This window comes from Hemitrygon akajei, chromosome 13 (assembly GCF_048418815.1).
Source record: "Hemitrygon akajei chromosome 13, sHemAka1.3, whole genome shotgun sequence".
In the NCBI taxonomy this organism is placed as follows: Eukaryota; Metazoa; Chordata; class Chondrichthyes; order Myliobatiformes; family Dasyatidae; genus Hemitrygon; species Hemitrygon akajei.
Genome location: NC_133136.1, coordinates 52,295,548 through 52,309,676, shown reverse-complemented (window position 1 = coordinate 52,309,676; position 14,129 = coordinate 52,295,548). Strand labels below are relative to the sequence as shown.

The window sequence follows — 14,129 nt, the reverse complement described above, 5'->3', positions numbered from 1 at the left end:
AATTCTAAAATAAATAAAGTAAAATAATGCTGGAAATCACTCCACTGCTCCAAGAGTATCTTGCTAATGGTGCATTCATTTCCAATAATTTTTTTCTGTTGCCTCTGCCACTACAGAGAACACCAACACGCAGCATTTATTGTTAAGTAAGTTATTTAATATTTCCTCATCAGCACATTTTCTTTAGGTCTATACTTGGGTTTTTGAAGGATTTCAAATATTCATGAAATTTTCATTCTGAGAATGCTAAGACCTTGCTTTAAATTACAAGTAATTTTGTGATGATTAGTGGAAGAGAGGAAGAACAATGTGAGCTACTATCTGACTCATGCCTCCAACCTTCATATTTACTTTATTAACTCAGTTTTCACATTAAAACAAGACCATAATTGCTGCAGAATTTCAGAGTTGGCATTTATCATCATGTGTGTTTATTTAATGATTTGTTAATTGTTAATTCAATGCCTAGCAACCACTCTGGAAGAATTAAAATAATGTTGATCCTATGATCCTATTGCAACATTAAGTAAATCCAACCTTCAAGTTCTTAAATAATCTTTTTATCTTCTTTCACTTTTTCTTACATTTGTAATTCCTGTTGTTTTCTTCACATCTTATTGCTTCTTCTGAAACTGAATGGCCTTCAAATGGCCCATTCTAATTCATATAATTTCTTCATATCCTTTTGCTATAGCACACTGACACCATGCACCTCCAAGAATGCAGCAAAAGATCCCAGGCCCAATAAGATCAGAGTATTGGTCACTTTTTAGCAGTTTATATTCTGTTTAACTACTTTTTGACGTATATGAAGTAACTCAGATGATTCGAGGCAACATTTGAACTGCTAAATTATATTGGACCAGAGCTGACAAATGGTTCATAGTAAACCACTGACGTAGAGAGGGAGGACGAATGCATTCAAAATCTGATTTACATGCATCTGATCTCCAGCTCTGCTCCTGTATTACCATGGAATCCATATGTGTCCTGTCAGTTTCTGAACCAAAGTACCAGATTCACCTCACAGCTAGCCCCTAAGCTTTGGACTAGTTACAGCTGGAGCATCATGCACAGCTCCCATCCATTCATTTATTCACCAAATTACCTTGATAAGGAAGGTTAAGACATGCTTTATCTCTTTATTTCACTGCATCTTGTATACATTAATTAAAATACACGTAATTAAACAGTGTCATGAGCTTTCAAATATTCTACTGATAAATTTATAATGCTCAATTTTTTAAAAAATGTAATACAAATATGTAATTATTAACTTCTAATAAAACTATTTACAAACACCATGGACCATCAGAATAATCTGCAAGGCCTCCAACAGCACACATAATTATCAGAAGGCCATATAAGTGGTCCACAAACAGGGGATTGGTTTGGTCTTCTCGGGTGTTGCTTTAAGATCAGACAGGCAGTAGACAGAAGACATAAATCACAACATACATTATTATAGAAACACTCACCTTTGTATACCAATCATTTTGTCTGCTGTTTAAAGGCAATCAGCAAGAAGAGCACTAACTTTACCTTCTTCTCTTACATGCTCCTAAGTTAGAGGCAATCTACACAAAGGAGCAATTTCAATTGTCTTAAACTGTTTAAGATCAATGCATGCACTTGAAAGCTTTTCACTGTATGCGTTACAATTTCAATGTCTGGTGTACCAAAAATAAAAGTATTTCTGTAATCTTGGTGAGACAAGAACTTACCACTGAGAATTTCATGACTTTCAATATCCATATTGTCAATGCAAGATTGACAATCATTGTCACCATCAGAAGAAGCACAAAAAAGTATAGACACCGCTTCCGCCATCCATAAATTCCTACTTGATAGACTTGTTGATTTTCAGGTCTCTGCAGGTTATTGTGTTGTGTTGCCAAGATATACTGTTCCCTTGTCATCTGCAAACAAAATAAAATAAAATTTACCAATGTTTATTTACTTATTAGCAATGGCTTTAATTCAGATTATTGCTAAATAACAATGTCAGGTTCAGGATAATTTACAGCTGAATTTTAAATAGCTTTGGGGTTATTAATTAAAGTGAGGATGTACTATGAGTGCAGATTTGCAAATTCAAAGCAAAGAAAAAGAATTGTGGAATTTATTTTTGAGTAATCAATAATTTGGCACAATATGTTCTAAATTTAAAGAACAATTAGAATAAAACACATATAATTTAGAACTGATCCCGGGAATCCACAATAACGGATAAGTATTTACAAATTTATGGAAAAGTAATGAGGAATAATTTCAGAAAACTTGATTGAATAATTCACTGGTACATCTCAGTTCACATCCTTATCAAATCCTTTTTCACTATCTCAAATATGAATCCAGCTTAAGTTTGTGTGATGTGTATTAACGAGCATCTTCATGAATAGTGAGTACTGGTCATTTGCCTCGGTAGTATTTAAACACAACCACTCATCAATTTCTAACATATCTTGTTTTCAAAACATTTAAGTTTGTGAGGGCAAGTAAGAGAAAATATACAGATGCTGTAAATCTGAGGAACACACACAAAATGCTAGAGGAATGCAGCAGGTCAGGCAGTATCTAGGAAAAAAGTACAGCCAATGTTTTGGCTCAAAACGTCAACTGTACTCTTTTGCTAGATGCTGCCTGGCCTGCTGAGTTCCTCCAGCATCTTGTTTGTGTTGCTAAGCATTTGAGACAGCTTGGATCTGGAGAGGATGACAAGCAATAGAGACAAAAGGTTATCATGGTGAGTCAGGAATGTGGTTAAGATGCCAATCTGATCAACCATGATCTTATTGAAGGTTAACACAGACTTGAGAGGGTTATACCTTCAAATGAGTGACCATTAGAGGGATGGGGCGGCACAACAATGGTTTAGTGCTTGATCATAAAAAGTTAACAGGCAGGTCCAAAAAGTAATTAAATTGGTAATTGGTACATTGGCCTTTAGGAATTGGCCAGTGGTGTTGTGGCAACCATATCGGACTTCGAGGTGAGTGGTCCCGGATTCGAATCAGCCAGCTCCTTGCACACTTTCGCTCTGTGCTGGGTCGAGAGACAAGCTAGCAACTTGGCCTCATAAACAGCAGACAAAAATGCCAAAGGAACAGCAAGGCTGCCACCTGAAGCAAACACAAAGCATGGGAAGGAATAACAGCAACAACATTGGCTATTACTGGGAGGGAATTGGAACTTAAGTACTGTTACGTACCCGTGACACATGATTGTCACGTGACTGGGGTTGAAGCTATACTGGACTTGAGGTAATGGTCTTGTGATGGTGGAGTGACGTCATTTTCCCGCCAGTAGAAGTCATGTGACAGGTTTTTTTTACAGGGTATAAAAGGAGGACCCCTCCCTGTGAGGAGGGGCAGTTCGTGGCTGGATTTGCCATGTTGACTTCATGCCGCTGCGTGATTTAATGTTATGACGCAGTTTAGTTGAAAGATGAAGTTCTATCTAATGCCTAAAGTTTAAAAGGTCATTGCCAGCAGTTTCTTTACAATACTGCTAGTTGAGAATCAGTGGAGAGTGAAGATCGGAGTGGGGAGTTAAAGATCGAGGAAAATCAATTTCGACGGTGAAACAGGTTCGACCTTGTTTGATCCTCATTCGGAAGGATTTCGTTGACTGTTCTCGTGTTAATCCCTGGGAAATACCAGAAAGGATTGAGAATGGTGTTGTGAAGGAAAGGTCAGTGCCTTTAAGTCGTTTTGTTTCGTAAATTCTTCGTGGGAAAAGTTCGATCTTGGGAACCGAAGCAACACGACGGAAAAGAGAATTTAAATCGTCTTAAAAAGTCTCTCCCTTAAATGGACTGTGAGCATTTTGAACTTTTGCAATACTACTTTGAAGAACTGTTTTTGCAACATCGCTTTAAGAACTGTCTAAGCTTCATTGCTTTAAGAACTGTTTAAGCTGCCACACAGCAGCTGATTTCCAGTTACGTTAGTGTTTTGTTTACTTTTGGGGGGTTTGTTTTCAGTGTTTAATAAATGTGTTATTTGTTATAAAAACCCCTGCCTAACTCATATATTTATTGTTGCCTGAATCCGTAACAGTACATTTTACAGATGTACACAGTATTGCTGAGGTCACACCTGGTATGCTGTACATGGTTCAGTTCCCTAACATAGAAAGTAGATAGTAGCGTTGGACACAGTCCAAAGGGGATTACAGGGCAAGTTCCTGGGATTCAAGGGTGTTCACTCAAAAGAGGTTGAACTTGTATTCTTCAGAGCTTGGTAGAATGAGAAGTGATCTTATTAAAACATACAAGATCCTAAAGGATTTTGCAGAGTTGGTGTGAGATGCTTTCACTTCTGGAAGAGTCACAGACAAGTGAACATATCTACTAAATAAGGGAGAAGTTATTTATAACTGAAGTTCAGAAAACTGTATTTTTCTAAGAGGATAGCATCTCCTTGGAATTCTCTACCCCAACAGTCGATGGAAGCCTGATAACTAGATGACTCTAGGGATTGGAGACCCTTGAATCCCAGGAATTTGCCCTGTAATTTCCCCACAAAGATTCTCAATTTTAAAGCTGTTAATTGTTTCCCAATCCGTCCTAGCCTGCAGAGTGGTTGAGCCCCATGTTAACCAAAGCATGAAGAGGAGACTCGGTCTCCAAGAAGACTGCACAGTGTCTTTCAGTCCTGATGATCAAAAACATTCATCTTAAGGTGGACTGCTGAAAGGAAGTTAGGTAGCAGGTTCCCTCATTGCCTATTGTTTATTAGCTGTAGCTAAGTGTAACCAGCAGTCATAGTAAGCATCAAAGGCTTACTTTTTTCTTCTATTTTGAGGTTTTATTTATTTTAGCAGTGCTATGTCTATTTATTGCACTCCTGTGATCATTTCAAATCTTTTTAAAAACTCATCCTAATTTACTATGCACTCAATTTGGTTCTTCTTACAATGCTTTCCACCCAGGCATAGAATTCAATTATCCCTAAACAGCATTTCATCTTTTCTTGATAGCATCGGCAAGAGCATTTTGTAGCCCAGGCTTCAGATTTCACGTGAGCATATGGCACATCTCCAGATTGCCTTCTCACACTGCCTTTCATATATAATTGATTCCCTGCCTGTGTCATAACCACAGGTTCTCTTCCAGGTCTCTTTAACCAGAACTCCTGTCAAATCATACACACTGCTGCCTGCACCTTTGTCCTCCCTTCATGATCCCAATACATCTTCCGAGTTCAGGGATAATTACTCAGTCAATGAAAAGTAAAATTGAACAATCTGATCATATTAGTTTTCCACTGGATGAATGAGGTTAAATTTACCATTAAAAGTGGGAACATTCTTTTTTTAAAAGCTGAAAGCTCAGATTTCTGATAACCAAAATAAACCCTTTCAGAGCATCTATCAAACCAAATCACATCAACCCTTATAGAATGGTTAACAATATAGAATAATCATGCTGAATGTATCAACTGCAATTGCCACAAGCAGCAAATTGTAGGAATCAAATTAAATGAAGCGATGGATGTGGTAATAAACAATATATAAAAAATGAAACAGTCAAACAATATACAGTTTCAGTGTTAAATATTAGTGCAAAATTCACAACTGAATAATAAGATTTTGAGAAGATTGTTGTCAATTCTAATTGTTTAACTTTGTAATGGCTATATGTTATGTTTCATTTTAAAATCCATTTTAGATGCATTTCCAAAGTATCGCAGTGCATCTATTAATAAAGTACACACACATTATATATAGACACACACACACGCAAACACAAAGGTATATAATGTATATAAATATCTTCAAGGCTGTCTGAGATTACCTGGAGAGACAGTAGCAAGCTGCAGAAGAACTGAGGCAATTTCTCCAAGATGCTTAGAACAACCTACCAGCCAATTTTCTTATAAAACTGCATAGCTGTGGACCTCAGAGAAATGATGCACTTTTAAAGGCAGAGGGTGGTCACATTACATGTTGATTTGATTTGATTTTTGACTGTTTATTGCTCTTTATACTTTTTTTTGATATTTAGAAACTTATCATCTCCATTATGTTTGAAAGTGCCTTTGCTTTGCAGAATTTTTTTACCTGTGCGGAAGACCCCATTAATCAGAGAATTCCAGTAAGAATAAGACCCATTGACCACTAATTTCAGCATTCTATGGGCAAGGCAATTCTGAATGTAAATGGCTAAGTCACCGTGGATTCCACGCATCTTAAACTTAGAATACAGAATAGTGCAGCACAAATACAGGCCCTTTGGCCTACAATGTTGTGCTGACCTTTTAACCTACTCCAAAACTAGTCTAACCCTTCCCTCCTACATAGATCTTTTTAAAAATTTCACCCATTTGCCTAATGTATCTGACACTACCACCTGCCCCGGCATACATTTCCACCTCTCACTGTAAAAATCCTACCTCTCACATTGCCCCCACCCCTTATAATTTCCTCCAATAACCTTAAAAGTATGACTTCTCTATGAGCAATAGCTGCCATGGGAAAATGCTGTTGGATGTTTATTCCAGCTATGCCTCCAATTATCTTAAGCACCTCTGTCAAGAAACTTCTCATCATCCTCCTCTCCAAAGAGAAAAATACCTAGCATGCCCAAGCATTCCTCATAAGACATATTCTGTAAACGAGGCAGCATCCTGGTAAATCTCCTTGGCATCCTCTATAAGCTTCTACATCCTTCTTATAACAAGATGATCAGAACTGAATACAGTGGATTGTGGTTAGTTGGTTCATCAGTTAATTGGGGCAGCTGCTTATCTTGGACAGCATTTAAAGAACAAAAACTAATTGAGAAAATAGGTAGGATCCCCTATGGTTATTTGGGACACTATGTCGTTTAATTGGGGCAGGAGACTGTTGCCGAATAGTTTCTAACTAGCATCTGTTGCCTGCACGTGTGACTATTAAACACCCTTTGCCTTTAAAACTGCATCAATTCTCTTAGATATACCATGCTTAGAATGAACAGTTTTCAAATAATGATGATTGTATGTATTTGTGGATAACAGTGGAGCACCAACACCAAGGCTGTGTACAAGTAGGGTCAGAGCTGCTTCTACTTCCTGAGGAGACAGACCCTTTGGAGTATGCAGGCCTCTCCTTCTCATGTTCTAGCAATCTGTTGTTGCCAGTAAAGTCTTCTATGCGGTGGTGTGCTGGGGCAATGGCATCAACAAGGTGATGCCAACAGGTTCAATAAACTGATTAGAAAGGCTGGCTTTGTTATGGGGTCAAACTGGACACACTGGAGGCTGTGGTAGAACAAAGGACCATATGGAAAATCCTGGCAATTCTGGACAATGTTTCTCACCCTCTGCATGCCACCTTGGTTGAACAGATGAGCAATTTCATAATAGACTAATACAACTGCGCTGCTCCAAAGAGCACTATATAAGGTAACTCTTACCCTCAGCCATTAGGCTATATAATGAGTCAACCTGTAACTGGGGAAGTGATGATTCCCTCCTGTTAGACTGTTCAAGGTAACTTCATTTTTATTCTTCTTACTTCCCTTCTAATATTTATATCCATGCACTTGTAATGCTACTGTGACATTAACTTCCTTTGGGATCAATAAAGTATCTACCTATCTGTCTTATGTTCAGAACACAGTGATTTTTATCACTGATAATTTGTGAGAAATAGGCACAAGACAATTGAGAACTCTTTTGCCCACTGTGATTTCAAGAATTCAGGTTTGGAAATGCCAGAAATGGCTGGAGTGAAAATGAAATGATTTTACTACTTCAACAAATTTGAATCCACGAAGAATTTGAAGGTATCAACAACCATCTTGAATGTTACAATGAAAATGAAAATTTGGAGGATGCATTGTCTGAAGGCAGTGTAATATCTGCACTAGGTGCTTGCACTGTTTTTGTTCATTTACAATCAAAAGATCACACTGTGTACACTGGATCAATTTCACTATTAATAAATATTAGGAACTAATATATTGTTTTATAGAACTACAGTAGTATTAGTAATGTTCTAATTGTGTTTCATTTCAATATAGTTAAATGATACTTTGTTTTTTCATATGCGTTTTAACTATTTCCATGAAACCTCATCTAATTGGGGCAGCCACTTAATAGGGCTAATATATACTGGTCCTGATGTGTCCCAGTTAACTAGAATTCACTATTCAATAATCCAAATCCGGTCTAACTAGAGTTTTATAGAGCTGCAATATTACCTCAATGCTCTTGAACTCAATCCAACTAATGAGTGCAAAGGTATCATATACTGTACTGTCTTAACCACCTTATTAAATTGTGCAAAACTCTGAGGGATCAATCGAATTGGAATTCCAGATCCCTTTGTGCCTCCACATTGCTATAAATTGTGCCATTAATCTTGTACTCTGCCCTCAGGTACAACATTCAAAAGTGTATCATTTCACACTTTCCTTGATTGAAATACAACTTCTGCAACTTCTCAGCCCAGCTTTGCATACTGTCAATGTTCCACTGTAACCTACGACAACCTTCTTCACAGTCCATCAATCTTTCTGTCATCTACATACATTAATCCACACTTTCACTTTAAAGGACCTCCCAGATTCCAGGCACATTTCCTCTTTATCCTTGATCAACACTACCTTCACTCTAGTCATCCTTTGTTCTTCATGTAAATGCAGAACACCTTTCAGGTTGTCTTAATCTTATTTACCGAGGCCTTCTCATGTTTCCTTCTAGCTCTCCTAAGTCCATTCTTAAGCTCCTTCCTGGCTATCCTATAACTCTCAAGATCCTGTTTGATCTTTGCTTCAAAACATTAATTATGCTTCCTTCTTCCTCTTGATTAAATGGTTCACCTCTCTTGCCAACCATGGTTCAATCACTCTATCATCTTGTCTCTGCCTCAAAGGGACAAACTAATCCAGAGCTTCATACAAGTGGTCCTTTAAAGATCTCTATATTTTCATTGTCCATCTGCTCCCAATTTATGCATCCAAGTCCCTGCCTAAGATCATCAAAGTTAGCCCATTGCCAATTAAATATTTCCCAATACCATCTGGTCCTATCCTTGTCCAACGGTATGGTAAAGGTCAGGGTGTTGAGGTCACTGTCTCTGAAATGCTCAACAACTAAGAGATCTGTCAGCTGTCTAGGTTCATTCCCTGTCACTGGATCCAGTATGTCCTCTCCTCTAGTCGGCCTGTCCATATATTGTATCAAGAATCCTTCTTGGACATATCTAACAAAATCTGCCCTATCTAAACCGCCTGCACTATGGAGATGCGAAAAAATATTAGGGAAGTTGAAGTCACCCATGACAACAACACTACTATTTTTACCTACTAATCTGTTTCTTAGTGTCCCTGTTGATAGTGCGGAGAGGGCTATAGAATACTCCCAAAAGAGTGTGATTGCTCCCTTCCTGTATTTGACTTCCAATCACACTGACTCAGTAGACAATCCCTTCATGACGTCCTCCCTTTCAGCTATAATACCAACCTTGATTAGCAATGCCACACCACTTCCTTTACCTCTCTCCCTTTCTCTTTTCGCCATCTAATTCTTAGAACATCCAGCAGCCTTGTGATAGTCAAGTCTCTGTAATGGCCACTATGTTGTAGCCCCATGAACTGATCTATGCTCCAAATTCTCACCCTTGCTCCTGATGAATTTGAAGCATAGAGCACCACCCTTATTCCTGATACTTCTTGCATTAAAGTAAACACACTTGAACCTATCGCATTGACAGCAATTTTGTCCTATCTACTACATATCCTTCCCCACAAGTTCTGCAGACAGTGTACTTTCTTACACAGCAACTGCTCCATCATCTACGCTGGTGTCCATCCCCCTGCTAAACTGCCCACAACAGCTCTGGAAAATCACCCCATTGAGGATATTGATGCCTTTCGAGTTTAACTGTAACTTGTCTCTTTTGTACAATAAACCTACCATGAGGGACCCTGTCAAAAACCTTACTAAAATTGACATGGACAACATCCACTGCTCTACTTTCATCAATCACCTTTGTTATCTCCTTGTCAAACTCAGTTGAAATAGTGAAATCTGACATGCCCTGCACAAAACCATGCTGACTGTCCATAATGGCTTCCTAAATGCTCATAATTCCTGACCCTACAAATACCCTAGAATAGCTTCCCAACCACTGATATGAGACTCACTTGTCTATAGTTTCCAAGAATGTCCTTATTTTCTTTCATAAAAAGCAGTAAAATATTGTGCTGATGAACTGGACTGATTCCCTGCTGAATCACTGCAAGAGCCAATACATCATTCACCCTCCCGGACCAGTCTGCTACCTTAAAAAGGCCACTGGCCACATGATCAAAAGGCCTCATCATCAGCTAGAGACACAAGCACAATGGACAACTGTCTTGCTTGATCACCTCAGGAAATCAAGCATGTCTTGAAAAGCAGTTCATTTTTATCAATGAAATATAATTTACAAAGAGGCAGTGAAAGAAGGCACATTTCAAAATGACATGTAGTTGGATTATTCATATTCCATAACAGCTTGTTAATCTATTTGAATAGTATTGAATGGTAGAGAGCACTCTTTCTGGGTCAGATGCTGGCTAACTGTCTGTAAATTTCAAGCACTTTCCCGTATTTCATATCCTCAGTAAATGCATTTGAGATACCCAATTTGTGTTGCTTATTTAATACTGCAACATCTCTGAATAAAATGTTCATTTAGTTTTTGCTGTGTACAAAATATTACCTCAGTACTAAATTATTTAAATCAATATTTACAAAATGTATTATTTACATATTGTGTAATTATATTAGCTGATCAGACAGAACGATGACTAGTTTGGGAGATGTACTACTCATAGTATTTATGCTGAGCTTCCAATAAATGGCATTGACTCTCACATTGCCATGCCAAAATGCTTCTTCTCCATGTCCTGCCATCAACCAGAGATTCTGACAAGATAGTCCGGAAATTCCACTTCTTTCCAAAACGGCTCTGAAAACATCCAGGAATCTTTACTTCTATCCACTTCCAGACTCGTACTGTGCCAGACTTCAGAATACAGCAACTGTTTTCAGAGCTTGGTGTCAGGCCCACCCATTAAAAATTGATTGAGTGCAATTACAGTGTCAGTGTCAAGCCTGGGGGAAGAACCGGATATCAATTTCTCTATCCTGTCAATGAATTTGGAGATCTTAGATGGTATCCCTCCAGTACTTTGTGGTCCATGTCACATTTAAAATGTATGTTAAAGATTCTACAGAACTATTGGATTATGTGACTTGTCTATTTTTTGACAAGTATCAGGAGGATGGCCCAAATGGTCTCTTTCATAATGTTTTAGTAATTTTAAGAAGTAACTACCAGATGCTGCATTACAAGAGGGAGGCCTAAGACTTTTAAATAAGGAGTAGGGAGTGAAATAACTAATAGGCTCTAAAGTTCACACGATTGCACTTCACATTATCTGAAATGTGTGTTTGATGATTTGTGAAGTGATAGGAACCAAATTACAGTGGGTTGAAAAATAAATGCATGACATGAAGTTAATCTCCTGACCAAGTACGGCAATGCTTTCAGGAAATACAGCAGTAGGAGCAAAGTAATTTATACTCTGGTGCATTTTAAAAAACTGTCCAAGCCTGACATTTCACAAGAGTAAATTGCCAGAGCTATATAAACCAGTAATCTTTAAGAGTTTTAAAAACAACAATACTCATTTATTTCTGTTATTCTGCTGTGGTTTCTTGTAAATTCTAAAAGCAAGTTTTCATTTGCCATTCTCACCTCTAAATCAACAACATTCAGTGCATAAATATGATTAGACTTCCTACAGAATGGCTGTTTTTAGACAGCTATACCCGTAACAGAAGATATTAGACCTATGTTGTTTATGTTGGACTGCAACTACAGATCATAAGCCTCAGAAAAGAATGTTGTGTCCCTACCTAAAAAGGGATAAAAGCAAAAGGTATGACACCTTCAAAATGTTACAAATATAAAAAGTAACCCCTAATCCCTTTCATGTTAAATTTCTAAACGTGTGGATGATGCCCAGCTGGGGCAATAACAAATTCCAGATGGACATTAACAAATTCACACAATTGGCAAATAGTCAGTAATTATGGTTCAACACAGAGTACAAGGTGATACATTTTGGAAGGGAGAACATAGAGGCCACTTAATACTTGATCAATGTGAGTTATGGTGAAGTTGAGGAACAAGACAATCTCAATACAATAATATAAGTTAGTAAAGAACTGAAATATAAATCAAAGAAAGATGGGGGCGATGAAGAATGTATTTATTTCCAGAGGAGCAGAAATGGATTGGAGGGCTTGAGTTTACTGAGAAATTGGATAGTCTGAGACTATTTCCCCTGGAGCAAAGGAGCTGAAAGTTAACTTTACAACCAACTGCATGTGGGCATACAGATTGGGTGAATAGTTATGGTCCAAAACTAGAGGGAATAGCTTATGGTGACAGGAAAAGATTTAAAGGGAATTAAGGGGCAAGATTCTTACACAGAGTGTGGTAGATATATGGAGCAAGCTGCTAGTGCATACATTGGAAAGGTTCAGAGGGAATACATTGTAAGTTGTTATTGATCCAGTTAGACTGTACTTGAGAAGTTCCCTTCTCTTTCCCTTCTCTATATCCCACTCTGATTTCTTACCACCTTCTTCTCCTTCGTGTAAAGTTTAATGGTGTTTGTCAGACCAGCATAAGATGCATCACTGCCACCTACTGATCTGGAGTGTGAAACAAACAGACAGGAAGTGCACTGATTAAATTGCACCCCTCCCCCCCAAAAAAACCCTCAAATAATATCAAAAAGATTTAACGCTTTTCAGAAAATCAAATACGCACTTATATACATTATGATGGCAGCGATATCCTAAAAAAAAATTCCTTGCTAAGCTATGTCGGTCCCAAAGATCTTGATTTAGATTTAGCAAGTACATATTTCCTTTGCACCTCATAGGAGCTGCATTGTTTCTTGATAAGTGGACTTCCAGCAAATGTTGACATCACGTACATTAATTCTGAACAAAGAATTATTCAAACTAGTATGCCAAATACATAAATATTTAAATATAACTTCTTCCCACTTTTTACACTAGTTGAATTCCCACTATCCTCAATTATTGTGTGTGTGAGTGTGTGTGTGTGTGTGTGTGTGTGTGTGTGTGTGTGTGTGAGTGTGTGTGTGTGTGTGTGTGTGTGTGTGTGTGTGTGTGTGTGTGTGTGTGTGTGTGTGTGAGTGTGTGTGTGGTGTGTGTGTGTGTGTGTGTGTATGTATGTCCCAACTTTTTTACCATAGTGATTGAATAGACTTTTTAATTATGGCTTTCACCTTCTCTTTATGCAAAGGCACCCTTTCATTTACATTTTTAATTTTAAGTGATTGATTAACTAGCATGCCTGCCTCCTCGTTTCCTTTAAGCACAACATGGGCATGGATCCATAAGAATTGGATACACAAGCCTAGACCCTGAAGCCTCAGCAGATGTTGTCCAATCTCAAGAGGAATGTCTGGCCTACAATTTGAAACGCTTGTTTGAATAGATGTCAAAACTGAGAAAGAATCAAAGCACAGACAGACAAAATCAGGGCATACTGCTTCAATCCATTCCAAGGCTAAAATAATAGCAACTATCGGTTAATCTTTTCTTATTATTCACCTGCAACCTTGGAACATAAGCAGAAATACCTGTATAACCTCTCACTAGACCTTTTGAACCATTGGTGTAGATACATAAGAATCATTATGTCTGCCTTGCATAGACTGTTGAACTACCAATGCCACTAATTGACAATCATTGTTCATCTTGAGCGTTTTTTGAAGGCTTAAATCAACCACAGGCAAAGGGAAAAACCATGGAGGAGTGACAGAAAGGGATACATTGGGACCATATTCTACTTTAAACAACCCAAGATTGTGTGCCTGTCTATTCCCCATCCACTCAAAACTGTAGACTACAAATGCAGCACTCTACTAATGTTGCCAATATTGGGTGACCAACATTATGTCTTCATACGTTAACCCTATAAACCACTGGTAACTGTAAGCTGAATAGATGTAAATGTGTTTCCACCATTTCTACCAGAAATACTGAAATCGGGGATGATGTAATAGCATCATAACATTATCACAATGCTTGAGCTTGAACTTC

At 37.9% G+C, this 14,129-nt stretch overlaps 1 protein-coding gene across 1 annotated transcript in view; it reads right to left on the bottom strand.

Moving 5' to 3' along the window:
- Positions 1 to 14,129, bottom strand: part of LOC140737864 (zeta-sarcoglycan) — a 920,455-nt gene that overhangs the window by 460,993 nt on the left and 445,333 nt on the right. The window contains exon 2 of the mRNA XM_073064601.1: positions 1,725 to 1,919. Within this exon, the coding sequence (XP_072920702.1) occupies positions 1,725 to 1,919 (195 nt within the window). The remainder of the gene's footprint in view (positions 1 to 1,724; positions 1,920 to 14,129) is intronic.